Source organism: Gadus morhua, chromosome 18, assembly GCF_902167405.1.
Source record: "Gadus morhua chromosome 18, gadMor3.0, whole genome shotgun sequence".
Lineage (NCBI taxonomy): Eukaryota > Metazoa > Chordata > Actinopteri > Gadiformes > Gadidae > Gadus > Gadus morhua.
In genome coordinates this window covers 486043-513414 of record NC_044065.1, presented here as the reverse complement: position 1 = coordinate 513414, position 27372 = coordinate 486043, and the positions used below count along the sequence as shown (strand labels likewise).

General features: G+C 51.6%; 3 protein-coding genes across 4 annotated transcripts; 1 reads left to right on the top strand and 2 right to left on the bottom strand.

The window, feature by feature from the left end:
• Positions 1-226: 226 nt before the first annotated feature.
• Positions 227-17187, top strand: gucy2g (guanylate cyclase 2g). Of its 2 annotated transcripts, none has more exons than XM_030341082.1 (23): positions 227-1416; positions 2912-3260; positions 3473-3597; positions 3703-3885; positions 3958-4102; positions 4225-4360; positions 4610-4713; positions 5767-5933; positions 6990-7127; positions 7364-7447; positions 7534-7638; positions 8139-8210; positions 8360-8528; positions 9219-9374; positions 10120-10297; positions 10980-11120; positions 12180-12372; positions 13077-13251; positions 13901-13999; positions 14558-14649; positions 14722-14826; positions 15003-15123; positions 15993-17187. In XM_030341082.1, exons 1-22 carry the CDS (start codon positions 838-840, stop codon positions 15096-15098), a joined length of 3591 nt encoding a protein of 1196 aa, XP_030196942.1. In that variant the 5' UTR covers positions 227-837; the 3' UTR covers positions 15099-15123; positions 15993-17187. The 2 variants fall into 2 exon arrangements, with proteins under 2 accessions (XP_030196942.1, XP_030196941.1); XM_030341081.1 differs by having other exon boundaries at positions 7292-7447.
• Positions 15450-22197, bottom strand: tectb (tectorin beta). The gene is made up of 11 exons (XM_030341083.1): positions 20817-22197; positions 20659-20734; positions 20213-20403; positions 19832-19983; positions 19659-19731; positions 19408-19511; positions 19249-19332; positions 18589-18751; positions 16321-16399; positions 16207-16239; positions 15450-16066 (listed from the first exon to the last, which is right to left on the bottom strand). Exons 2-11 carry the CDS (start codon positions 20723-20725, stop codon positions 15984-15986), a joined length of 1029 nt encoding a protein of 342 aa, XP_030196943.1. The 5' UTR covers positions 20726-20734; positions 20817-22197; the 3' UTR covers positions 15450-15983.
• A 553-nt stretch (positions 22198-22750) lies between these two features.
• LOC115531570 (dickkopf-related protein 3) lies at positions 22751-24875 on the bottom strand. Its single transcript, XM_030340922.1, has 4 exons — positions 24214-24875; positions 23443-23617; positions 22971-23169; positions 22751-22811 (listed from the first exon to the last, which is right to left on the bottom strand). The coding sequence occupies exons 1-4, from the start codon at positions 24361-24363 to the stop codon at positions 22751-22753; spliced, it is 585 nt and encodes a 194-aa protein (XP_030196782.1). The 5' UTR covers positions 24364-24875.
• Between the last annotated feature and the right edge of the window lie 2497 nt (positions 24876-27372).

Here is a 27372-nt window from a genome sequence, read left to right as displayed (position 1 = left end):
CATAGTTCTTAATATTTTATCAATTTAAACAATTGTCCTCCATTGTGTAGTTTCAGAAATATATATCGGACTGGACAAGTAACCTTGTTAACTTGATCTTTAGCATTTAGCTAAAATCAAAGTTGTCGTTTTGAAGGACACCACAAAAGATACAGAAATGACTCAAAATGATGTTCAACATGAGAGATTGTGCTTCAACATGCAGGGAAAGCAACATTACCTGCTGAGATTAGCACAGGTTGCTAACAGATTAACAGGAGCCCCCGGGGGGGAGAGGACAAGGAGCTTAGCCTTGAAACACCTTTAATGTCCCAGCGGCCACCGTGTCGTTAGCACATTCAACTACTCACAGGTGTGACAGCACAACACACAGCACCTGCCTGCGACCTGCCTGCTGCCTGCCCGGGCTAGCTGAGGGCTGCTCTGTGTTGGCTTTAGCACTTTTAATCCCAATCACACCAAATGATTTGCGATTGAATCCAAAAGTTAGAAGAGAGGATATTCACACTTTGACTTTTGCCTCATTCTATCATAACACAGAAAACATCATATTAGTTTAGGAATATAGATGTTCTATATGATCAGGAACTTATTTGGACCTATTGAGAACAGAAATTAACAAATTAACCCAAAATGTGTCTTGTATGAGAAGCATGCTCCAGGTGAACATCCTGGAGAGTCCAGGTGAACTGCTGAGCCTGGCTGAACCTGCCCACCTCTCCTCCTATTCCCCTATTCCCTCGACCTTAACACTCTGGGAAGATCGTGCCTCACCCAGGGAATGGGTATTTAAGCAGAGCGAGGGGAGAGAGCAGACCAGACCAGCCTCAGTGGATCATGGTGGTGTGGGGCTCCGGCTGGCTGGGTCCTTCTAGATCCCGGCGCTGCGTCCGTCACACGCTCAGCCTGCTGCTCCTCGCCCTGGCCGCCGCCGCCGCCGCCACCGCCGCCGCGCTCCCACTCTGCAGCGGGAGCAGCCCTCGGAACGGCATCGGCTCTGGGACCGCCATCGTCTCTGGGAACGGGAACGTCTCAGGGAGCAGGAGCGGCTCTGGGAGCGGGTGCGGCCCTGGGAGCGGGAGCGGCTCTGGGAGCGGGAGCGGCTCTGGGAGCGGGAGCGGCTCTGGGAGCGGGAGCGGCTCTGGGAGCGGGAGCGGTTCCTGCCGGCTGCTCATCGGGTTCCAGGCCCCCTGGAACGTGTCGTTCCCGTTCAGCGCGCTGCGTCTGGGTGCGGCGCTGCAGATGGCGGTGGAGAAGGTGAACGCAAACCCCTCGTTCCTGGGGAACTACAGCCTGGACCTGGTGGTCAGCGACTCGGACTGCGACCCCAAGGCCTCCCTGTCGGGGTTCATCCACCAGGTGTGGCGGCAGAACGTCACGGCGCTGTTCGGCCCCGCCTGCCCCGAGGCCGCAGAGGTCAGTGCTCTGCATGTCATGTGACCTGATCAGGTGATGGGAGGTCGCGTGATAGGGTCCGATCAGGTGATGTTGATAAGTTATGTAATGTGCTATGGCCTGACCGGTGGATGTGGTGGAGCGTCTGCTGAAGGCCCTGGCTGCAGGTGGATCAGGGTGCACCCAGGGTGGCGTTCCGGTCGGAGGTTAAGGTGGAGAGGAGGGGAGGCAGACGTCTCTGTGGTAAAGGATTTGATTTAGTTGCTTGCTGAGACGGAGGATCTCACCTCCTGAGGCTGTTTGTGTGTCCGACTAACAGCGTTAAAGAGACATGGAGGGCGGTTATTGCTTCATTTAGAGCAGTAGGTGTTTCTAGAAGTAGTTAATGTGGTTTATTTAATCATAGATACGCGTGTTAAAGAGACATGGAGTGCGGTTATGTTAAATTTAGAGAAGTAGGTGTTTCTAGAGGTAGTTAATGTGGTTTACCTAATTCAATTCAATTTAATATTATTTATACAGTATAGCCCTTAATCAGTGTGGGGGAGTGGGGGATCCCTCCTTCAGAGCGGGGGTCCCTCCTTCAGAGTGGGGGGTCCCTCCTTCAGAGTGGGGGGTCCCTCCTTCAGAGTGGGGGATCCCTCCTTCCAGGAACGGTCAGGAGTGCAGTGGGGGCCATCATTGCCATCCTTACAGGTAAAGTGCAGAAGGGCAAGAATAGGGCTATTATGATCAAACTTTCTCGTTCCAGTCAGTAGTCTAGCTGCAGCATTCTGTACAAGCTGTAGACTTCTCGTGGTAGAGTTAAGTAGACCCGAGAACAATGAATTGCAATAATCCAGACTTGATGATATAAATGCGTGAATCAGTGTCTCTACATCTGCTGCAGATAACATTGATCTGATTTTTTCAAGATTTCTCAGATGGAAAAATGCAATTCTAGTTATATTTCTAACGTGTTGGTCAAAGCTCAGCAAGGGGTCAAAGAGGACACCAAGATTTCTGACAGATGTACTTTGTGGGATGGCCAAGCCATTCAAACGCAGTGAGACTGTCTCAAATATTCACTGGTCCCATTTTGAGCCGATAAGTATAAACTTTGTCTTCCCAGTATTAAGCTGTAGGAAGTTCTGTAGAATCCAACTCTTCACTGCAGCCAGACAGGACTCAACCTTCTGGATCTGGGCCGAGTCCTTTGATTCTACAGGAATAAAGAGTTGGGTGTCATCCACATAGCAGTGGAAGCCAATTCCAAAGCTGCGAATAAGTAATCATAGATATACGTCTGGGTTTAACGAAGGTACATAGAGCCAGGATATTCAGTTATTAAAACATTTGATACTGGACCAAGGGTGCTTTAGTATGTTGCTAGCTGCTAGCCGGTGAGCTAATCTCCTGCATCCCAGCGTGGTTCAGTGTCGATAGTGGCGGTTTGGTAATCCATCATGTACATCCACATCTTCCACCTTCCACATCTTTCCCCTCCGTCCTTCGTGCTGTTCCCCCTGATGGGCAGGTCACCGGCCTCATCGCCTCCACCTGGAACATCCCCATGTTCGGCTACGTGGGCCAGACGTCCAAGATGGACGACAGCCAGATCTACGACTCCTACATCAAGATCATCCCTCCTCTGAAGCGGAGCGCCGAGGTGCTGGTGAAGACCCTGCACTTCTTCGGCTGGAAACACGTGGCCATGATCGGGGGGGGGCTGGAGTCCAACACCTGGGACCGCGTGGACGCCCTGTGGAAGACGGTGGAGGACCCCCTGAGGGCGGGCTTCACGCTCACCGCCTGCCTCAAGTTCGACAGCACACAGCCCCTACTGGTCCGCAGGAACGTCCAGCTGGTGTCCAGCGCCGCCAGGGGTAAGCCTGTTCACTGTAGGTATTATAGATAGATATAAATAGACATGGAAGAAAGTATTAACAAGTGTAGAACGGACGGAAACAAGTGAATGTGTGTAGTTTAGTCATATTTGTTCTTATTTGATCTTTGTGAATCAATTGAGAAACAAGAGGTTAAGCCTAGATCAGGAGGGTGGTTTTGCACGCCCTGATGAGCGTGTGCTCCTGGTCAGTGATCGTGGTGCTGGCCAACAGCCAGGACTCGCTCTCCATCCTGCTGGAGGCGGGGCAGCAGGGCCTGATGAACGGAGAGTATGTGTTCTTCCTGCTTCAGCACTTTGAGGTCAGTGGCAGTGTGGTGAGTGAGACTATCGAAGGCTGCAGGTTATCCATTCGGATGTTGGTCCTGTATCTCCATGGCGTGGTTGTGATTATTGTACTGTGTTTAATCTGCGCCCTGCAGGACAACATCTGGAGCGTGGCTCTGGGCAGCCAGAGCAGCCAGGCGGCCATCAGGGCCTTCAGCATGACCTTCGTCATCGGCCAGAAGTCGTACAGCGGCCACGAGTACCACGACTTCTTTCAGCGGGTCCACCGGCGGCTGAAGGAGCCTCCGTTCCTCAGCAACCTGAGCTCGGAGAGAGATGTAGGCCCTCAGCACAGCTGTACACCTCTGTATCTTCTGCTGTGTGGTTACTCAATGTCTACGGTCACACAGGTCAGTCCGTACGCCGCCTACCTGCATGACGCTGTTCTCCTCTACGCCCTGGGCCTCAAAGAGGTCCTCAGGGACGGGGAGAACCCTCACGACGGGCGACAGCTTCTCAAGAGATTGAAGAATAAAAACGGCATCCGATTCTATGGTGACCTCAAGCGTTCATCACAGCATCGTCAACACAGCTTGCTGTGTTTCTTTTAAAATAGAGATCCAATTATTCAAATATTCCTCTCAACATCATTGATTTGTGGATCATGGTTATTGCAGGAGCATCTGGACTAGTCCACTTTGACGAGCAGGGAGAGAGGAACTTGGACTATTCTATATACGATCTACAGCACACTGACGACAGATCTCTGTTTGTGCCCGTCCTCAATTATGACAGCATCACCAAAGCTATACAGTAATACATTCCTCTACACCACTTCCCTAGTAGTACTAATAGTAGTAGTAGTAGTAGTAGTAGTAGTAGTAGTAGTAGTAGTAGTAGTAGTAGTAGTATTAGCAGTAGTAGTAGTATTAGCAGTAGTATTAGCAGTAGTACTAGTAGTAGTATTAGTAGTAGTAGTAGTAGTAGTAGTAGAAGATGTAGACATCTCCTGTGCATGGATTTAGTAGTGCTGTAATGGATTTCAAATGGTTTTGACTTCAGACCCACGGACCAGTACGACCATGTGGTGTGGCCCGGAGGTACGACGCCCTCTGATAACCCTGAGTGCGGCTTCAACAACGAGCTCTGTGAATGGCTCGTCAACGGTTGGTCTGGACTCATCTTCTCTCCCTCTATCACCACAAACACACCCTTTCTTTTCACCAGCAGATGTAATGGATGTCAGTTAAGCGGGGCATAGCCACATAGTGCCGAGGAGGTTCTGCTCCCGGCCCAGAGGTGCTAGATTCAACCCCACTGCAGCCTGTACCTGTTAGCCTCATGGGCCCTGACCTACGACCTGCTCCTTAACGACGTGCTTCTGAATGAATCCAGTGTGAGTCCCCCTGTGCCGTGTTCCAATACCCGTACTTCCATGAGTATACTTAAAGGAAGTACACTATCTGCACTATCCGTACTCACTTGAGTACGCTCATTTTTTAGATGTGAGTGCTGTTCCAAATCGAGTACTCTGTGGTGCACTTACCGGAAATGACGATCACGACTGCCGCCGTGGCTCCTCCCCCGCAATAAACATCCCGCTTTGAAAGGTGAACTCTTTACGCCTAGCAGCTATAAAAAGCTATAAAAACTAGAAAAACTACAAAATGACTCTATTAATGCAGGCTATGTGGAAAATGCGCCGACTTTGGCTCAGCCTGGCTCCGCCTCTTCCGCTACGTAGCTAAGATGGCTGCCGTTGAGTACGGGGAGTGTCCTTCGAGCCACACTTCACGATTAGCCCGTTTTGAGTACGGCATCCGGGTCCTTGAAGTATACTTCTTTTCGCTGGATCTGAATTGGAACGTACTGTGTACTCAAATTTTGGCTAGTAAGTGCGGACAGTACGGGTATTGGAACACGGCACAGGACTACAGCTGCATAACGACTGATCACTAATTAGGATGTTTTGGCCCCTCCCCCAGACGTAACGGCTGCTTAACGACTGATCACTAATTAGGATTTTTTGGCCCCTCCCCCAGACGTAACGGCTGCTTAACGACTGATCACTAATTATGTTGTTTTGGCCCCTCCCCCAGACGTAACAGCTGCTTAACGACTGATCACTAATTAGGTTGTTTTGGCCCCTCCCCCAGACGTTGCAGCTGCTTAACGACGGATGAGTAATTAGGATGTGTCGGTTCTGGCCCCTCCCACAGATGTTGCGCTGCTTGCTCTTCTGGTGACCTTTCCGGTGGTCGGCATGGTGACGGTGCTGTGCGTGGGCATGCTGCTTCTTCAGAAGCTGCGTCTGCAGACCCGTCTGGACGACAACCGCTGGTGGCTGATCAAGTACAGCGACATCGTGATCATCAAGGAGCCCAAAGTAGGACCCTCGGCCCGCGGCCCCTCCGGTCGCAGAGTCCAGACCGAACAATAGGACCTTTTGGATTGGATGGTTTCCTATCGTTGCTTTAGAATGTTATCACATTCTGAATCTAGAGCAACAGCTAATTGCAAGCGTACAGCGGGAAAGTTTGTAGATGTTTGTGTTTACTGTGTTTGTGTGTTTGCGTGTTTGTTTGAAAGTGAGAGAGTGAGAGAAAGAGTGCGTCTTAGCATGATTCATATGGTGTTAGTGTTTGAGCGGGCATGGCTTTACTAACGATAGGGCCTGTCTCTATCGTAGCTCGGCGTCTGAAGCTCCTAGCCTGCTGAGGCCCGATGTGTTCCTCCACAGGGTCTTCAGGGCCTGTCTCTATCGTAGCTCGGCGTCTGAAGCTCCTAGCATGCTGAGGCCCGATGTGTTCCTCCACAGGGTCTTCAGGGCCTGTCTCTATCGTAGCTCGGCGTCTGAAGCTCCTAGCATGCTGAGGCCCGATGTGTTCCTCCACAGGGTCTTCAGGGCCTGTCTCTATCGTAGCTCGGCGTCTGAAGCTCCTAGCCTGCTGAGGCCCGATGTGTTCCTCCACAGGGTCTTCAGGGCCTGTCTCTATCGTAGCTCGGCGTCTGAAGCTCCTAGCATGCTGAGGCCCGATGTGTTCCTCCACAGGGTCTTCAGGGCCTGTCTCTATCGTAGCTCGGCGTCTGAAGCTCCTAGCCTGCTGAGGCCCGATGTGTTCCTCCGCAGGGTCTTCAGGGCCTGTCTCTATCGTAGCTCGGCGTCTGAAGCTCCTAGCATGCTGAGGCCCGATGTGTTCCTCCGTAGGGTCTTCAGGGCCTGTCTCTATCGTAGCTCGGCGTCTGAAGCTCCTAGCCTGCTGAGGCCCGATGTGTTCCTCCGCAGGGTCTTCAGGGCCTGTCTCTATCGTAGCTCGGCGTCTGAAGCTCCTAGCCTGCTGAGGCCCGATGTGTTCCTCCGCAGGGTCTTCAGGGCCTGTCTCTATGGTAGCTCGGTGTCTGAAGCTCCTAGCCTGCTGAGGCCCGATGTGTTCCTCCACAGGGTCTTCAGGGCATGTCTCTGAGCACCACGATCAGTAAGGCCAGCAGCGGGTCCCACTCCGGCGTCTCCTCCAACAGCAACGGCCTGAAGGACAAGCACGGCCAGGACCAGGTGTACAGCACCATCGGACTCTACCAGGTACCTGACTAGGACCGCTCCTGGTGGGCCAGAACATGGAACCAGTACATGTTCTTTGTAGGGTTCCCTTGTCGCACTATATTGTCGTTTTAAAAGAAAAATTATGGAAAATTGTAATAATATAATAATGTCTGAACGTGTGTTCCCCTTTCTAACATGTAAAGAGGACAAGTACAGACACAGTAGAACAGAGGCAGGCTCAGAACTTAACTAACCGAGAGATTGGTGTGTGGCAGGGAAACCAAGTGTCCATCAAATACATGAAGAACCAGACGCCCCCGGACATCCACAAACCCTCCATCATCAACGAGGTCAACGTGGTAAAGCTCACCTTCTCACCATCAACAACAGTAAGACTTAATGAGCTCACTCCCAAAGCCCGGTAATGACGTGTTTCTGGTCTCAGATGAAGGAGCTGAAGCACGAGAACCTGGTGCAGTTCTTCGGTGTCTGCACCGAGCCGCCCAACGTCTGCATTGTGCTGCAGTACTGCAGGAAAGGAAGCCTCAGGGTGAGTGATGGTGCTGCAGTACTGCAGAAAAGGAAGCCTCAGGGTGAGTGATGGTGCTGCAGTACTGCAGGAAAGGAAGCCTCAGGGTGAGTGATGGTGCTGCAGTACTGCAGGAAAGGAAGCCTCAGGGTGAGTGATGGTGCTGCAGTACTGCAGGAAAGGAAGCCTCAGGGTGAGTGATGGTGCTGCAGTACTGCAGGAAAGGGGGCCTCAGGGTGAGTGATGGTGCTGCAGTACTGCAGGAAAGGAAGCCTCAGGGTGAGTGATGGTGCTGCCGTACTGCAGGACAGGGGGCCTCAGGGTGAGTGATGGTGCTGCCGTACTGCAGGACAGGGGGCCTCAGGGTGAGTGATGGTGCTGCCGTACTGCAGGACAGGGGGCCTCAGGGTGAGTGATGGTGCTGCCGTACTGCAGGACAGGGGGCCTCAGGATGCAGTGTTTGATTCGGCCGTGCGTCTGGTGTCCAGCAGTGGTCTGACCACGTTCTCCGTTCCTCTCAGGATGTGTTGAAGGATTCAGACGTTGAGCTGGACCCCATGTTTAAACTCTCCTTCGCCTACGACATCGTGAACGTGAGTCGTCAGCTCACTAATCGCCTCGAACCCTTACACATTTCAAGTTGGTTGCACTGCAAACCTTGTTGAGGTGGAACCCAGACAGCGTGCTTCTTCAGCTTGTCGGGTTGTCAGTGGTCAGTGGTCTAAAGCCTCTGTTCCTCCAGGGGATGGAGTTCCTTCACAAGAGCAGCCTGAAGTCCCACGGGAACCTGAAGCCCAGCACCTGCCTGGTGGACAGCCGGCTGCAGATCAAGCTCTCGGGCTTCGGACTCTGGGAGCTCAAACACGGCAGCAAGAGGAGAACCGTAGCTCTGGACAGTCCCCGCTACGAGGGTGGGTTCTGCTGGGGTACCTGTGCCCATTACGAGGGTGGGTTCTGCTGGGGTACCTGTGCCCGCTACGAGGGGGGTTCTGCTGGGGTACCTGTGCCCGCTACGAGGGGGGCTCTGCTGGGGTACCTGTGCCCGCTACGAGGGGGGCTCTGCTGGGGTACCTGTGCCCGCTACGAGGGGGGCTCTGCTGGGGTACCTGTGCCCGTTACGAGGGGGGCTCTGCTGGGGTACCTGTCCCCGTTACGAGGGTGGGCTCTGCTGGGGTACCTGTGCCCGTTACGAGGGGGGCTCTGCTGGGGTACCTGTCCCCGTTACGAGGGGGGCTCTGCTGGGGTACCTGTCCCTGCTACGAGGGGGGCTCTGCTGGGGTACCTGTGCCCGCTACGAGGGGGGCTCTGCTGGGGTACCTGTGCCCGTTACGAGGGGGGCTCTGCTGGGGTACCTGTGCCCGTTACGAGGGGGGCTCTGCTGGGGTACCTGTGCCCGCTACGAGGGTGGCTCTGCTGGGGTACCTGTGCCCGTTACGAGGGGGGCTCTGCTGGGGTACCTGTCCCCGTTACGAGGGGGGCTCTGCTGGGGTAGACTAACAATTTGAATTTCACTGTAAATTGACATCACAGATCTACAGTGTGGGTAGAACAGCTGCGGACCTCAGCTCCGTTCAGCTTCTATCTTCTTTCCTCTGCTGCAGATCTCTTCTGGATCGCCCCGGAGCTCCTGAGGCTGGACTGCCTGCCCTTCAACGGGACGCCCAAGGGCGACGTCTTCAGCTTCGCCATCATCATGAGGGAACTGGTGCTGAGCGCCGAGACCGGGCCGTACCACGACCTCAGCCTGCCGCCCAGAGGTACACACACACTGTCACACACACACTGTCACACACACACTGTCACACACACACTGTCACCACGACCTCAGCCTGCCGCCCAGAGGTACACACACACTGTCACACACACACTGTCACACACACACTGTCACACACACACTGTCACCACGACCTCAGCCTGCCGCCCAGAGGTACGCACACACTGTCACACACTGTCACACACACACTGTCACACACACTGTCACCACGACCTCAGCCTGCCGCCCAGAGGTACGCACACACTGTCACACACTGTCACACACACTGTCACACACACTGTCACACACTGTCACACACACTGTCACACACTGTCACCACGACAACAACCTGCCGCCCAGAGGTGCACACACACTGTCACCACGACAACAACCTGCCGCCCAGAGGTACACACACACTGTCACCACGACAACAACCTGCCGCCCAGAGGTGCACTCTGGTCACCAGTCTGAAGGTACACAGAGAAGGAGGTCCACTCAGTCAATCCAGCAGAGAGGAACCGACCACTGAGACATTGATCACTAAGTATCTGTCTAGGTAAAACTAATTCATAGAAGTTATTATTTATTGGTATACAATCAACAGAATTTATATAAAGTATTATTCATATCATTAAAGTTTCCTTCTTTGATCTCGTCATATCTCACGTTGAGGGAAACAGGACAGGAAGTAGATTAATGAAACATGAATATTGTTCTTGTTCTTATTGATGATGAGCGTGTGTCCTCAGAGATCATCAAGCAGCTGCGGAGCCCCCTGGCGGGGGGGCCCCTGCGCCCCTCCCTGTCCGGCCAGCCGGGGGACGAGCACCTCAACGCCCTGCTGAGGGCCTGCTGGAGCGAGAACCCCGACCAGCGCCCCCCCTTCGGCTCCATCCGCCGCCGGCTGAAGGAGACCAGCCCTGATAGGTCGGACAAGCTGTCAGCCCGCCCACTATCAACCCGCCCACTATCAACCCGCCCACTATCAACCCGCCCACTATCAACCCGCCCACTATCAACCCGCCCACTATCAGCCCGCCCACTATAAACCCGCCCACTATCAACCCGCCCACTATCAGCCCGCCCACTATAAACCCGCCCACTATCAGCCCGCCCACTATCAGCCCGCCCACTATCAACCCGCCCACTATCAACCCGCCCACTATCAGCCCGCCCACTATCAGCCCGCCCACTATCAACCCGCCCACTATCAACCCGCCCACTATCAACCCGCCCACTATCAACCCGCCCACTATAAACCCACCCACTATAAACCCACCCACTATCAACCCGCCCACTATCAACCCGCCCACTATCAACCCGCCCACTATCAACCCGCCCACTATCAACCCGCCCACTATGAAACCACCCACTATGAACCCGCCCACTATGAACCCGTCCCTTCATAAACCCGCCCACTATGAACCCGCCCACTGTGAACCCCCCACTATGAACCCGCCCACTATGAACCCGCTCCTTCATAAACCCAGGCATTTTTATTTCCATGCTTGGTGTGACTCATACGACTCAGACATGACATCCACACGCTGTTCCTACTGAGTGACTACGAGGCTCCTCCTCACCAGTGCTGTCCTTCTCTCCACTCCAGCCATGCGAACATCCTGGACAACATGGTGGAGAAGTTGGAGAAATACGCCAACCACCTTGAGGAAGTGGTGGAAGAAAGAACCAATCAGCTAATAGCGGAGAAGAGCCGCGCAGACAAGCTTCTGTCCAGCATGTTGCCACGGTAACGCACATCAGTGAACACCCCCCTCCTTCCGACAGAATAGCCCCATAGACCCTATCTGCCCCCCCTGATGAATATAGACCCTAAATGCCCCCCCTTACTGCCCCCCGATGAATAAAGACCCTAACTACCCCCCCCTTGAGAATAAAGACCCTAACTACCCCCCCTAACTGCCTCCCCCGATGAATAAAGACCCTACCTACCCCCCCTAAGTGCCCCCCCCGATGAATAAAGACCCTAACTACCCCCCCTAACTGCCCCCCCCCGATGAATAAAGACCCTACCTACCCTCCCTAAGTGCCCCCCCCCGATGAATAAAGACCCTAACTACCCCCCCTAACTGCCCCTCCCCGATGAATAAAGACCCTACCTACCCCCCCCCTCTTGAGAATGGCAGTTAGAAGGACTCTAACTACCCCCCCTAACTGCCCCCCCTAAGAATAAAGACCCTTACTGCCCCCGCTAACTGCCCCCCCCGAGAATAAAGACCCTTACTGCCTCTTCCCCCCTTACTGCCCACCCGATTAAATTAAGTCCCTAACTGCCCCCCCTAAGAATATAGACCCTAAATGCCCCCCCTTACTGGCCCCCGATGAATAAAGACCCTAACTACCCCCCCCTTGAGAATAAAGACCCTAACTACCCCCCCTTACTGCCCCCCCCGATGAATAAAGACCCTACCTACCCCCCCTAAGTGCCCCCCTCCGATGAATAAAGACCCTAACTACCCCCCCTAACTGCCCCTCCCCGATGAATAAAGACCCTACCTACCCCCCCCCTTGAGAATGGCAGTTAGAAGGACTCTAACTGCCCCCCCTAAGAATAAAGACCCTTACTGCCCCCGCTAACTGCCCCCCCCGAGAATAAAGACCCTTACTGCCTCTTCCCCCCTTACTGCCCCCCCGATTAATAAAGTCCCAAACTGCCCCCCCTAAGAATAAAGACGCTTACTACCCCCCCTAACTCACCCCCTGATGAATAAAGACCCTAACTGCCCCACCCTAACTGCGCCCCCTGATGAATAAAGACCCTAACTGCCCCCCCTTACTGCCCCTCCAGGCTGATCGCGGACCAGCTGATGTCGGGGTGCTGTGTGGAGCCCCAGGGCTTCGACATGGTGACGGTGTTCTTCTCGGACATCGTGGGCTTCACCTCCATGTGCTCCGTCAGCTCGGCCATGGAGGTGGTGTCCCTGCTGAACGACCTCTACAGCCTCTTCGACGACATCATCAAGATGTACGACGTCTACAAGGTAGGACCCCTTAGGGTACTGCTGTACCTTCTGTTACTGCTGTACCTTCTGTTACTGCTGTACCTTCTGTTACGGCTGTACCTTCTGCTACTGCTGTACCTTCTGTTACTGCTGTACCTTCTCTTACTGCTGTACCTTCTGTTACTGCTGTACCTTCTCCTACTGCTGTATGTTGTTGCTGCTGTACCTTCTGTTGCTGCTGTACCTTCTGTTACTGCTGTACCTTCTGTTACTGCTGTACCTTCTGTTACGGCTGTACCTTCTGCTACTGCTGTACCTTCTGTTACTGCTGTACCTTCTGTTACGGCTGTACCTTCTGTTACTGCTATACCTTCTGTTACTGCTGTACCTTCTGTTACTGCTGTATGTTGTTACGGCTGTACCTTCTGCTACTGCTGTACCTTCTGTTACTGCTGTAACTTCTCTTACTGCTGTACCTTCTGTTACGGCTGTACCTTCTGTTACTGCTGTATGTTCTCCCTTCTGTGGCTTGACAAAGAAGAATGCATTAGATGGGAGATCCGATCGGTCGATGCAAGACTCCTAACAGGTCTACGACCCGACTGTGGGCGTCTGATGGCCGGTGTTTGGTCAGGGGAGGTTGGTGACTGTATCAACCCACTGCCCATCCTCTGTGTGGCATTGGGTCGGTGCGCCCCCTGGGGGCTCGGAGGAGCGGGTGGATCATGATGGGACCCTTTCAGGTGGAGACCATTGGTGATGCATACATGGTGGCCAGCGGTCTGCCCATCAGCAACGGGAACCTGCACGCCGTGGAGATCTCCACCATGGCCCTCCACTTCCTGTCTGCCATCAAGGTGTTCCGGATCCGCCACATGCCGAGCGAGCGGCTGGCGCTCCGCATCGGGATACATTCAGGTGAGCGCTCCGCATCGGGATACATTCAGGTGAGCGCTCCGCATCGGGATACATTCAGGTGAGCGCTCCGCATCGGGATACATTCAGGTGAGCGCTCCGCGTCGGGATACATTCAGGTGAGCACTCCGGGTCGGGATACATTCAGGTGAGCGCTCCGGGTCCGGATACATTCAGGTGAGCGCTCCGGGTCGGGATACATTCAGGTGAGCGCTCCGGGTCCGGATACATTCAGGTGAGCGCTCCGGGTCGGGATACATTCAGGTGAGCGCTCCGGGTCGGGATACATTCAGGTGAGCGCTCCGGGTCTCCTGATCCTTTTCGTCATCCTCGCCGTTTGTCGGTGTGTTTGAAAGACGTGCGATGTACGATATGTGTGGAAGTCGTCCGATGTGCGTGAAGTCGTCTGATGTGTGTGAAGAAGTATGATGTGTTGTGTCCGATGTACGATGTGTGTGTGGTCGTCCGATGTGAAGACGTACGACGTGTAGACGTACGGCGTGTAGACGTACGGCGTGTAGACGTAGGACGTGTAGACGTACGGCGTGTAGACGTACGGCGTGTAGACGTACGGCGTGTAGACGTACGGCGTGTAGACGTACGGCGTGTAGACGTAAGGCGTGAAGACGTCCGATGTGCTATGCCTGTGCAGGGCCGGTGGTGGCGGGCGTCGTCGGCTCCACCATGCCGCGGTACTGTCTGTTTGGAGACACTGTCAACACAGCCTCGCGCATGGAGAGCAACAGCGCATGTGAGATTACAACTCATTAACTTGTTCATTTGGTGTGATGCACACAGATAAGAAAGTGAAGGTTCTCCGGTATCTGGAGATACACGAAAGTTCTCAGGGCCTTCTTTAATCGTATTGATTGATTACTTATCGTATAATCTGAGGCAGCTGTTTGTACTTTGTCACTACGGACCTCACTTGTCCAATATGTGTCTTGAGTCTGCGCTCCAAAACTCATTCAGAGCTCAATCAACCTGAGGAATTTTCTCTGCATATCAATTTGAATTGTGCAGAAAAGGTATATTATGGCCAGCGAACAGTGACATAGAACAGGTGTATGTGCGGAAAAGATAAATCCAATTGTGGTCTCCTCCCTTTTTATCATAAGAGGTTTATAAATCTCTGTTTAGTATAAGAGGTTTAATAATATCTGTTTATTATGAGGGGTTTATGAATCTGTTTATTTTAGGAGGTTTATAAATCAGTTTATCATAAGAGGTTTATGAATCCGTTATTTTAAGAGGTTTATAAATCAGTTTATCATAAGAGGTTTATAAATCTGTTTATTGGCCTTCACAGCTTTAAAGATCCACATCTCTCAGACCACGGCTGATATCCTGAACCAGATGGGAACCTTCGTTCTAGAGGAGAGAGGAGAGATCGAGATAAAGGTGACAGCCCGGTTAATATTACTGTTTCTTTGTGATTAGAGGTTTGATCTGACTATGACATGTGTATTAAAGGGCAAAGGGACTCAGAAGACGTATTGGCTGCTCAGCAAACAGGGGTTCAACCCCCACTTGGGCGGAGTCCCGACCGTGTCCGGCGGCTACAATCCACTGGATCAGGTATACCTCATTTATCTTATCTGTCGATATCAACCATTCTAAGTTTAGCCCAGCATGTTTGGGGAAACACGGTTAAAGTTCAAACTTACGTCTGTTCAGGAATCTGATTCATATTAAACTAAATTAACTTTATAATGCCTGCTGTGGTTGACTGTTTCTTTCTGCCTCCAATGAAGAGCAAAAAGTGCCCGAGAGATTCAGAGCGACATAAGCAGAAGACAACGAACAAAACTCACACCACTGACGGGGAAATGACTGCCGTTTTCATTTGAAGGAACACTAGACACGATAACGGAGGTGATTCAGCGTAAACCTACAACACGTTTGGGTGTATGATAAGACTCCGATAGATATCGTTGGCTCCCTCTAGTTGTGAAATGGAGAACTGCAGGCTCATTCACCCGGGGCCCAAAGGCCCTCCGTGTTTAGAGTCTCTAGGGTGAGCGTTCCTGATGCTGAGAGGTTCGTGTTCACTTGTATCCGTTCGAATTGTTTGATTAAATATGTCCTCTCCATGGCGTAATTGCTATTTTAGAAATGATGTAAAAACATTGTAATGAATGAATCCCATTGAAATTATTAGGAAACCCAACCCTTTCTGTATTGTATGTATATTTATTTACTTTATTTATATTTGGAGCAATGACATCAGATTACATTTTAAGAGCTCTTTTAATATTCTCCATGTGGATACTCTATCTTTTATGTGTAAATGAAAAAACTAGACCAATATATTCATTACATTAATACATCTACAGGTGAAATTGACAATTTATGTACAAAATATTAGAATTATGTTATTGTTATTCCAGGCACATTCCACGTCAACATGAACACAATATATGACACTTATGTTTAGTCTTATAGTAAATTTCTCAAATAATTGACAAATAATTAATATTGACAAATCTGTCCACTCTCTCCCTGAGTCCTGGTGGCACTCTGTGTGTGTGTGTGTGTGTGTGTGTGTGTGTGTGTGTGTGTGTGTGTGTGTGTGTGTGTGTGTGTGTGTGTGTGTGTGTGTGTGTGTGTGTGTGTGTGTGTGTGTGTGTGCAGGTGTGTGTGCAGGTGTGTGCACGTGTGTGCACACATGCAGTGAGCGTCGTGGATATACAAGGAGTGGATAAAGTAGTGAAAGGTCCGTGTTGTCTGCTCCCTTACTGCAGTCCCTCCATCTGAAATCCGTACATCAGACCGAACAGACCGGCCAGCACCACCGACACCAGGCCGACGGAGGCCTCTGCATGGGGAACACAAGCTCACATTACACCCATCGCATCATGTTGATATGTTTACACAAGCGCTCTGTAAGAAGGAATATAAAAATGAATTATATTCAATGTCATGAGCCAACATTGACATATTGCCTGATTGGTTCACCTGTTGTGGGGGCCTTGTTGGCGGTCCGGGGGGCTGTGGGGAAGACCGAGCGTTAGAGGACATTCATACTGATGTCTCCGAGAGGAGGTAATGGAGAGGACACAGTGGGAGTACCTCTAATCTGGAACTCTGTGCTAAGAACCCCCCCACTGGGTTCTGCCTCCGACCGCAGGGTTCTGGATGAGCAGGGACTCTGGAAACAGGAGAAAGACATCCCGTTATACAGGAACGTCACAACGCTCAAATCAAGCCTGGATGTAAGCTATAGCAGGGTTAGGTTAGGGGTATGGCTATCCTAGTGTTAGTCTTTAAATATAATATTAACACTTAATTCAGGATTAGTGAGACTAATCTAAACATCGGCTGATTTATTTTTCCGTAGAAAGTCTATTTTTTAATCCTTCTAAGTCTATATGCGTGTATACTCTATAAGGCTATGCATGTCTATAGGTCTATATGCATGTATTGTCTATAAGTCTCTATGCATGTATACTCTATAGCTCTATATGCATGTATACTCTATAAGGCTATATGTATTTATACTCGATAAGGCTGTATGTATTTATACTCGATAAGGCTATATGTATTTATACTCGATAAGGCTATATGTATTTATACTCGATAAGGCTATATGTATTTATACTCGATAAGGCTATATGTATTTATACTCGATAAGGCTATATGTATTTATACTCGATAAGGCTATATGTATTTATACTCGATAAGGCTATATGTATTTATACTCGATAAGGCTATATGTATTTATACTCGATAAGGCTATATGTATTCATACTCGATAAGGCTATATGTATTTATACTCGATAAGGCGTATTTATACTCGATAAGGCTATATGTATTTATACTCGATAAGGCATATTTATACTTGATAAGGCTATATGCGTTTAGTGTATGCAACACGTGAACCTCCTAAGATGGCACAATATATAATAAAATAAATCAATTTGATTGGTTCGCCATCTCGGGATATTGGGCAATATCCCGAGATTGAGATCTCAAAATCGGGATATTGTTTTCAGCGCGAGTGATGGTCGACTCGTCACGCTAATAAAAACAAATAAATCCCTTAAAAAGTGTTATCTTGTTTATTTTCTCAGCGTTCACAAGGTGTATATACTAAAACACTTATTCACCTCAGGGTCTGTGAATAGTTGGGAATAGCCTAGAATAGGCTATTCCCAACTATTCACTCCGCCTTCGGCAAATAATTGCTAAGTATACTCTATAAGTCTATATCTGTGTATACTCTATAAAAATATATGCATGTATACTCTATAAGGCTATATGCGTGTATACTCTATAAGTCTATTGCGTGTATACTCTATAAGGCTATATGCGTGTATACTCTATAAGTCTATTGCGTTTATACTCTATAAGGCTATATGCGTGTATACTCTATAAGGCTATATGCGTGTATACTCTATAAGGCTATATGCGTGTATACTCTATAAGGCTATATGCATGTATACTCTATAAGGCTATATGCGTGTATACTCTATAAGGCTATATGCGTGTATACTCTATAAGGCTATATGCGTGTATACTCTATAAGTCTATTGCGTGTATACTCTATAAGGCTATATGCGTGTATACTCTATAAGTCTATTGCGTGTATACTCTATAAGTCTATTGCGTGCATACTCTATAAGGCTATATGCGTGTATACTCTATCAGTCTATTGCGTGTATACTCTATAAGGCTATATGCGTGTATACTCTATAAGGCTATATGCGTGTATACTCTATAAGGCTATATGCGTGTATACTCTATAAGGCTATATGCGTGTATACTCTATAAGGCAATATGTGTGTATACTCTATAGGTCTATATGCGTGTATACTCTATAAGGCTATATGCGTGTATACTCTATAAGTCTATTGCGTGTATACTCTATAAGTCTATTGCATGTATACTCTATAAGGCTATATGCGTGTATACTCTATAAGGCTATATGCGTGTATACTCTATAAGGCTATATGCGTGTATACTCTATAAGGCTATATGCGTGTATACTCTGTGCTACATGGTGGTTATATAGATCGGGATAGTGCCAGTATGGGTCAGGGTTCTGAGCAGCGGGGGTTCTGAGCAGCGGGGGGGGTTCTGAGCAGCGGGGGTTCTGAGCAGCGGGGGTTCTGAGCAGCGGGGGTTCTGAGCAGCGGGGGTTCTGAGCAGCAGCGGGGGTTCTGAGCAGCGGGGGTTCTGAGCAGCGGGGGGGGTTCTGAGCAGCGGGGGTTCTGAGCAGCGGGGGGGGTTCTGAGCAGCGGGGGGGGTTCTGAGCAGCGGGGGTTCTGAGCAGCAGCGGGGGTTCTGAGCAGCGGGGGTTCTGAGCAGCGGGGGTTCTGAGCAGCGGGGGTTCCTCACCGGCGTGCAGACGAGCCGCTCGCCGTCACAGACGGTGATCTCGCAGTGCAGCCACACCGTGGAGACCTTCTCGAAGCGCTGGAAGCGGAAGGAGTTGAACTTGAACATGGAGCGGCTGTCCTTGGCGTTCTCGAATATGGTCACCGTGTTGTCAGAGGAGCAGCTGGGGAAGGGAGGAGGGTTAGAGGAAGGGAGCTGTCCTCTCAAGACCATCTACATGGTTAAGGGCTCTGGAGTCCTTTTAGGGATTAAGTACTGAACCAATAGGCTCCCTTCTGGGTCCGTCCTGTGTTCCCAGGCTCCTGTGTCCCCTGTGGGACATCAGGGGACACAGGACACAGGACAGGCTCCTGTGTCCCCTTGTGGGACATCAGGGGACCATGCCAGGCGCCTGTGTCCCCAGGGTCTTGGTTCCATGTTCTACACATGTTCCCTCCCAGGGTACCAAGAATTGAACTGCAGTTTATCTAGACCCGTTTTTTTACCATTTTATTTCCATTAAAGCGATGCACGCAGGTTGTTGATGTTGCGTACCTGTTCAGAATGAGGCTCCACCTCTTCCTGTCTGTTGCGTACCTGTTCAGAATGAGGCTCCACCTCTTCCTGTCTGTTGCGTACCTGTTCAGAATGAGGCTCCACCTCTTCCTGTCTGTTGCGTACCTGTTCAGAATGAGGCTCCACCTCTTCTTGTCTGTTGAGTACGGGGTGGGCGTGGCCCAGCAGTTGCCGATCACCACTTTAAACCTGAAGAGGTGAGAGGGGATGAGCGGTCAGGAACCGGCTGGATCTGGATCCTCATGGGGCTCGTGGCGGCTGTACCTGTTACTGAGTCCTTTGGCCTCGATGCCGATGAAGACCTCTGAGCCGATCTCAGAGGTGTCGATGACGTAGGGCGCGTCCTTAGCGTACAGGAACTTGGAGTTCTGCAGAACGTACAGACATCTTTAGCTCATGATCCACCTCATGGTAGAACCTTCTTACCGAAGATGACCACCCTGCATCAACAACTTAATAAAAGTGAACACAACGGAACGCCACTGGAGAAGGGGATCCGCTGAGGAGCCACTCACCGTGAACACGTTCATAGACAACTGCGATTTAAAAGTGCCTAAACTGCCGTTGTTCACATAAACTGTGGCCACTCTGGAAGAAGCAAAGGGTTTAGTAACAACACTGCAAGTCGTTGGGTGAGATGGATGGTCCTCTGAGCGTGCCGCCTGCTCCACCGCCATGAGGTGCTTACCTCTGGCTGAACACCGCGTTGTTGACCAGGTAGGCCGCCCGGTAGCTGCAGCTGAAGGTGTAGTTCACCGGCTGGTTCCTCACCGTCAGAGAGGTGTCGTTGGACACGATGGAGTTGTAGAAGATGTGCTTGGGGTCTTTCCCCGGCAGATACTGCAGGGAAGATAAAGAAGATGAATCAATTGTTCTGTGATGACCTCCCTCTCTAGAGGCAGTGTGTGTGATGACCTCTCTCTCTCTCTACAGCTGCAGTTTGTATGACCTCTCTCTCTGTTGAGGCAGTGTGTGTGTGTGATGACCTCTCTCTCTCTCTCTACAGCTGCAGTGTGTATGACCTCTCTCTCTGTAGATGCAGTGTGTGTGTGTGACCTCTCTCTCTCACCTCGGCCATGGTGCCGCAGTACGAGTGGTTCTTGGGCGTGAGGTCGGGGATGATGAACCGGAAGTACCCGCCGCTGACCGCGCCCGTGTAGCACACGCCTCCCAGGGACAGCTGTCCGATCTCCCAGCCGTACGGACACTCAGGGACGTTGGCGATGATGGCGTTGGGGAAACACGAGACCATCACGTAGTCTGACCACGGAAGGATCATCAGACACAAGGAAAACACATTCAGCCACAAATCAGACTTTGACTCCTGGTCGACTTCCATTAGCTGCCTGTTGGCAACATGCCTTACGACATCAGACATCACGGACATCATCATCCACACCACACTGAAATACACGTTGTTGATCTGAATCAGGTCTGAAGGGTTTCACTGGAGCGCTGCTGTAGTCAGCAATACACAAGATTAGCAGCTTGTATATTCGGGGTTTGGAGAGTTACCTGCTTTTTGGGGCGAGCACGTCCATGCGACCGGCAGCAGCATCAGAAGCACCCAAACAGAAGCCATGGCGTATGTCTGGAGAGGAAGAGCAGCGCAATGGTTCACAACCAGAAAGCACACCGGTCATGTCTTCCATTCAGAGTCTGGGCTCACTCACCGATGGGATGAACGGTCGGATGGGGTCAGCGCACCGTCATGGCTCTCCAACTGATAACTCACGCCCTCACTTCGCAGCGAATACCTTCAACGCTTGTGAGGATATTTATACTTTTACCGGTAACGTCGTTAAACCTCTTACCTCCCCTTCTCCACGGTCTCCATGGCAACACGGGCCCTCCTTTGTAGGGTTCCCTACAATAGCGCTCTGTACTGACGTGGACATTGACTTCCAAATGGCCAGCGTCTCACGGGAGAAGCCCAAGTTCAGCGGGCTACTGGGTTTCTCTCTGACAAAAAACTGTCTGTTGTGTTCATGAGATAATCTTTTAATACGCATGTTTGTGTGTACGGACTGCCTGCAGGATAAGGGGAGCCTAGAGTTCATATCTAGGGGCAGAGAATGGACCCACCACTGGTCAACGTGGGTCTCACTACAGACAGACCTTCCTAGGATCATCCAGAGTTCAGCAGAAGCCGGTGTTTGAAGGAACGGTTCCCTGAGGTTCCCGTCTGGCGTTCTGATGAAGACGGGCCTTCACCACTCACCGGCAGATGGATTCTCTTCATCTGCCGGTTCCTTCAAAGACCTTTGTTCATGCAGTGGAAACGGAGCGTGATGGAGGCCATAACAGCGGCTTCAGGACCTTGTAGAGGCAGGGACCTCATGGAGGTTCTATGGAGGTTCTCCTCATGACCTTGGTTCCTTTCACTTGGTTTCCAGATGATCCATGAATGCTAATGCTAATGCTAATACCACGGCCATTAGTAGCACCGATACTACTTGGTTTGTGACTATGTTGCAGCCTTCCTTTATCACCTTCTGCTTTATGATTCTGTGTTACTACTAATACACTTTATTAATGTACCTCATCCTCCAATACGATTTCCAATGCTGATCCTAATGCTAAAACCAGTGCTGCTCGACTGGGGTCTAAAGTCCGCTCTGAGCCAGCTCCTTCCATTTGGCTCACACACACAAGGCTTCCTCCATCTCTCTTCTCATCGGCTCCTGAGTGAAAGAACACAACGTTACGACCGCAGCCGTTTGTGCTTTAACATCTTTGAAATGCGATCTCCGTCCCAGACTGTTGTCCTCCGGGCCGGGCTGAATGACGGACGCGGTAAACGGATCTCAGAGGGACCACGATGTCCTGAGAGCCGGAACACAACAGGAGCTCCAGATGGTCTGACGGTCCGAACCCACTCGGATTAGCATCTGAAAGGGACGGGGGCTTCTTAGGACCTGGTCCGAGGTGAGATACCATCTAGAACGGGTCCGGGGACAGCTAGCGTTACAGCGTCTAGCTCACAAAGACCGGGACTCATGTTGGGTAATCAGGCTGCTGATCCAATGTGCGTGTGTGTGTGAGTGTGTGTGTGTGTGTGTGAGTGTGTGCGTGTGTGTGTGGGTGGCTGGGTGCGTGAGTGTGTGTGTGTGTGTGTGTGTGTGTGTGTGTTTGTGTGTGTGCGTGCGTGCGTGCGTGCGTGCGTGGGTGGGTGGGTGGGTGCGTGCGTGGGTGTGTGTGTCAGGAGGCACATTTTTTGTGTGTGTGTGTCTGTTATTGTAGCTTTTTGTGTCTGTCTTTACATCTATCTATCTCTCTCTTTATATACAGTATATATATATAAAATCAATTATTTTAATAGATTAATAATTATTATTATCAACCTAAATGATCTTTGCTTGGTTTGATAAAGAGTGGTTGACAAAATAAACATGAGTTAAAATGCCATATTCAGTTATTTATTCACAAAGTAGAATTAATAAAGAGTTGGCTAACAGCATCACAATAACTACATAGTGCTTCAGTCAGAGTACACCAATGATCACACAGGGTTACACAAATAGATCATATCCCAAATACAAATGTTCTAGTATATACAAAATCATACACAATACATTTACATAATAAATAGTTTTAAGAGTCAGGATCAGGGTTTGGGTTCCTGGCAGGTCCAGCTGGGGGCTTCAGGCTGGAGGATAAAGTCTCTCCTGCGATCAAACAAAGGTGAACATTGATTATTACATTGAGTACTTGCATCCAAAACAAGACGGCCACTGATATCCGTTGAGATATATATCATGACGATAAAGAGCACTGTGGCCCATCGCGCCAGGCAACGGCCTGACCCAGGGAGGTGCAGTACTCACTCTTTCCACCGGGGGGCGTTTCCCCGACATAGCAGGCCTTCGTCGCAGGGGCATATCTGGTTGATGCTGAAGGCCAGGCCGCCGACGGGGACGTAGCAGCTCTCGCCGCCCACCAGGCGCCTTTTGCAGACCTTCTCTCCGTGGTGCCGGGCGCAGCACATGGCCGGCCCGCAGTCCCGGTCCACCTGGCAGCGGGCGCCTGGAGGGGGGCGGGGGTACAGACATGAGGCTCCAGCTGAGGGACGGGTCCCCCTAACCTTAACCCTGACCCTTAACCCTATCATTAACACTTTAGCCTTAACCTTAACCTTAAGCCTTAACCCTTAACCCTAACCCTTAACCTTAACCTTTAACGTACCTTCCTGCCCCGTGGGCACACTGCGACGGCCCTTACCCCAACCCTTAAGCCTTAAGCCTTAACCCTTAACCCTTAACCTTAACCCCTAACCTTAACCTTAAGCGCGTCCCTTACCCTCCTGCCCCGTGGGCACGCTGCGGTGGCATTTCCCGAACATGCAGCTGAGGCCACGGACGCACTGGGCATCACGGCGACAGTAGTGGCCCTCCGCTCGCAGCGGGACGCACAGGCCGAAGTGGCGGTCGCAGGCTCGGCCCCGCCCACACGCCCGGTCCTGGTCACACTGCGCCTGGGGGGGGGGGGGGGGGGGGAGACGTGTCAGAACGGCGGCAGAGCTACGATAGGAGGGCCTCTGGTCTGAGGAGGAGCTCCGGGACCAGAGGCCCTCAGAGGGTTCAGCAGCCAATCACCTCCCTGTCCCAGGGAGACCAAACGGCTAATCACACCACACCTGGTGGCATGTCATGGGACCTTTAACTCATGAATAAACATGACTTTCCACCGTGTAGCCAATGAGGAACAGAGGTGAGCAGCAGAGCCGTTTCTATTTTAGACTTGACCTAAACTAAGCTAGCTTAAGGAGTGACGGAGCTCATCTCTGACTGCTATGACGCTCATGCTCCAGGAACTCATTACACATTAATTACACATTAATTACACATTAATTACACATTAATGCATTAACGGCTCCAGGGTAAAGTGAGCCAGTGGGACTCTCTATAGTCTCTGCACTGCTCTGTCTCCCGGCCAGCACACTTTGTCCCTTATCTTCCCTCAGGGCCCTTAACGGGCCCTCAGCGTCCCTGAGGGGCCCTCAGCGTCCCTAAGGGGCCCTCAGCGTCCCTAAGGGGCCCTCAGCGTCCCTGTGGTCGGGGGTCTACTCACGGTGGGGGCTGAGGCGGCGGCGGCGGCCCCGTGGGGAGCCGGGCGCTCCTCCGGGGGGCTGTAGGGCATATTGAGCATCCAGGCCCAGATTCGCGCGGCAGCCGGGGAGAAGCACAGACAGAAGCAGACGATCCATAGGCCCTTCCCCATGTCAGCAGCGGAGCAGGGGGTTGAGGGGTCCCCCTCAGAGCAGGGGAGTGGAGGTCAGGTCCCCCTCAGAGCAGGGGAGTGGAGGTCAGGTCCTCCTCAGAGCAGGGGAGTGGAGGTCAGGTCCCCTCAGAGCAGGGGAGTGGAGGTCAGGTCCTCCTCAGAGCAGGGGAGTGGAGGTCAGGTCCTCCTCAGAGCAGGGGAGTGGAGGTCAGGTCCCCTCAGAGCAGGGGAGTGGAGGTCAGGTCCCCTCAGAGCAGGGGAGTGGAGGTCAGGTCCTCCTCAGAGCAGGGGAGTGGAGGTCAGGTCCCCTCAGAGCAGGGGAGTGGAGGTCAGGTCCTCCTCAGAGCAGGGGAGTGGAGGTCAGGTCCTCCTCAGAGCAGGGGAGTGGAGGTCAGGTCCCCTCAGAGCAGGGGAGTGCAGTAGCTGTAGGTCAGATCCCCCTCAGAACGAAAAGCCTTTCAGGAAAATACAAGCAGTCTCAGCACAGAGGCGTCCAGAGTCCGGGAGGGTGAGGGGAGAGTGGTGGGGATTCTAAAGGGAAACCCGCCCCCTAGCCCCTTTATAGGCCAGAGGACCCCCCACTCCCCTCCACACACACACACACACACACACACACACACACACACACACACACACACACACACACACACACACACACACACACACACACACCCTCAACAAGCTTGTTTGTCTAAGCAACAGGGTGGGAGGAGACAATTAGGAGTTAATAGATTAAGCAAATTGCCCCAGGCCCCTGCGGCTAGAAAATAGTGGCAAAGTGACCAGCCAGGGGGGGTGGGTGGGGGGGGTTAATGGACATGATGGGTTGACATGCTCAACACAACAGGGGCCACGCAACCCCCCCCCCCCCCCCCCCCCGCTTGCCTCTGTTAGACCAACCAGCAGGAGAAGGCCTCCATAAGGGACCTGGCTGCACCATCATCAGCTGCTAGCAAGGCTGCGTGATCCAACGTGTGTGTGCGTGTGTGTGTGTGTGTGTGTGCGTGCGTGCGTGCGTGCGTGCGTGCGTGCGTGCGTGCGTGCGTTCGTGCGTGCGTGCGTGCGTGTGTGTGTGTGTGAACACCTGAGACCAGGGACCGAAGGACCTCTACAGGGTTCATGTGTTAACTCACAACATGGACCTGCTGAACCAGTACAACGTCGTCTGCCTCTGATAAGACATGAACATGAACAAGAACAGCACAAGACACGTTCTTCCCTTAAACCTGCCCTTAAACCACCCTTAAGCTGCCCTTAAGCCTGCCACTACTTGAGGAACATTTACAGACTCTGAAGAAATGCTCTTAATTAAGCAGAATTTTGAGTTCTAATGAACTATACTTAGATAGGGTTAGATCATAGATCCATATATATATAGGGTTAGATTATAGATCTATACATATAGGGTTAGATTATAGATCCATCTATGTATATATACAGGGTTAGATTATAGATCCATATATATAGGGCTAGGGGATTGGTTTCCCACCATTTATACGACGTATAAACGCCACTGCTCCTCCTGTGTTTAATAAGTCATTTTCAACTTTATTTTGAGAACTCTGTGTAACAATGTCTTCTGCATCAGTGCTGCTTTTTTTCATGTTCCCCTAAAATAGCTCTTGAGCCCCATAAAGGGGGGGGGGGGGGGGGGGGCCTACATTGCAGCTGTTTACTCTTCGGTCCGTGATTCTCTCCCCTCCTGAGGAACTCGCGCCAGCGCCCAGCTGTGCTCACATCATGCCGTGAACCAGATGCTGTCAGGGCCGCCTGCGGTTTTTTGGGAAAGCCCCTCAACTTCCAGAGAGCAGCGCGGGCTCGGGGCCCCTCCCACCGCGAAGCCCCCCTCCCAGAGCGAGGAGCCCCCCTCCCAGAGCGAGGACCCCCCCAACCAGGCCCTGTCCCACCCCGGGTCCGGTACGTGGGTCCTTATCGGGGAGTGGGATCACACTGCAGACCCCCTGCTGACGGAGGGGTAGATAGAGGGGGGCCTCTGGGTCAGGGCCATGGCCCCCACCCAGAGGGGGGTCTCTGGGGGGGGGCCTGTCCTTCACTGTTCTCTTCTGCTGGAGAGGAGGCGTTGGAGCAGCTCCCGCTCTTCAGTCCAGACGACCCGTGGTTCACGTGAGGAGTCTGTCTCCGGGTTGGAGGCCAGAGCGATCCTGCAAAAACAGCCATGTTTGGTTCTTTGGCTGCTGCTCCACGGAGGAATGCCAGCCCCGGGCCTCGGAGCGCCGCCGGGCCTCGGAGCGCCGCCGGGCCTCGGAGCGCCGCCGGGCCTCGGAGCGCCGCCGGGCCTCGGAGCGCCGCCGGGCCTCAGCGTAACCTGCGGAGAAACCCTCCGCCAGCAGCAGAGCGGTCTGCAGCCGCGGCCTGAGGAGCTTCAGACCTCATGGGATACAAACAAACCCGTTTATATTCCAGCCACCGTTATAACGCCGCTTATTTGCTCTGGCTTTTCAGGGTTTTAGATGAACTCTTTAGATTGCCCTCCTAATGGTGGCATTTACATCTGCATTGTGTGGGCCAGAGAGGGGCTGGTATGGTGGACCCGTATCTGCACATCTCTCAGCCAGTTAAGTCTGTTTGGATGGAGAGACGTAGACAAACGACGTAATTAGTGGTCAATTATTTAGCACAATGGCACCAACTCGGGCCATTAGCACTATGCTAATCAGGTAAGTAAGTTGTTAGTTAGTTGGTATGGTGTTGTTTAATACTTTTATAAAGAAGGGTTAGATACTTATGTTTTACAAAGAATGGTAAAACACCCCAAGTTTATGGAGCAATAAGTTGTTCCTTAATACAGCAATATAGTGTCAACATGGTTAGTGTTAACATGGTTAGTTGATTTGTGTTAACATGGTTAGTGTTAACATGGTTAGTTGATTTGTGTTAACTTGGTTAGTGTTAACATGGTTAGTTGGTTAGTGTTAGGGCCACAAAAAGGTCAGGGCCACTCCTTACGTCCATGGACACACAGAGTCAGATGTTTTGTTATTCCCAAAT

Excerpts from the sequence above, each read along its gene's own strand:
- tectb (XM_030341083.1), bottom strand. The coding sequence starts at position 20,725 with ATGGCTTCTGTTTGGGTGCTTCTGATGCTGCTGCCGGTCGCATGGACG. Across the intron at positions 16,240-16,320 it reads CACAGAGTTCCAGATTAGAG|CCCCCCGGACCGCCAACAAG; the intron begins GTACTCCCACTG and ends TCTTCCCCACAG. Across the intron at positions 16,067-16,206 it reads CAACAAGGCCCCCACAACAG|AGGCCTCCGTCGGCCTGGTG; the intron begins GTGAACCAATCA and ends TTCCCCATGCAG.
- LOC115531570 (XM_030340922.1), bottom strand. The coding sequence starts at position 24,363 with ATGGGGAAGGGCCTATGGATCGTCTGCTTCTGTCTGTGCTTCTCCCCG. Across the intron at positions 23,170-23,442 it reads CGTGCCCACGGGGCAGGAGG|GCGCCCGCTGCCAGGTGGAC; the intron begins GTAAGGGACGCG and ends GCCCCCCTCCAG. Across the intron at positions 22,812-22,970 it reads AACGCCCCCCGGTGGAAAGA|GAGAGACTTTATCCTCCAGC; the intron begins GTGAGTACTGCA and ends GTTTGATCGCAG.
- gucy2g (XM_030341081.1), top strand. The coding sequence starts at position 838 with ATGGTGGTGTGGGGCTCCGGCTGGCTGGGTCCTTCTAGATCCCGGCGC. Across the intron at positions 5,934-6,989 it reads TGATCATCAAGGAGCCCAAA|GGTCTTCAGGGCATGTCTCT; the intron begins GTAGGACCCTCG and ends GTTCCTCCACAG. Across the intron at positions 9,375-10,119 it reads CCTCAGCCTGCCGCCCAGAG|AGATCATCAAGCAGCTGCGG; the intron begins GTACACACACAC and ends GTGTGTCCTCAG.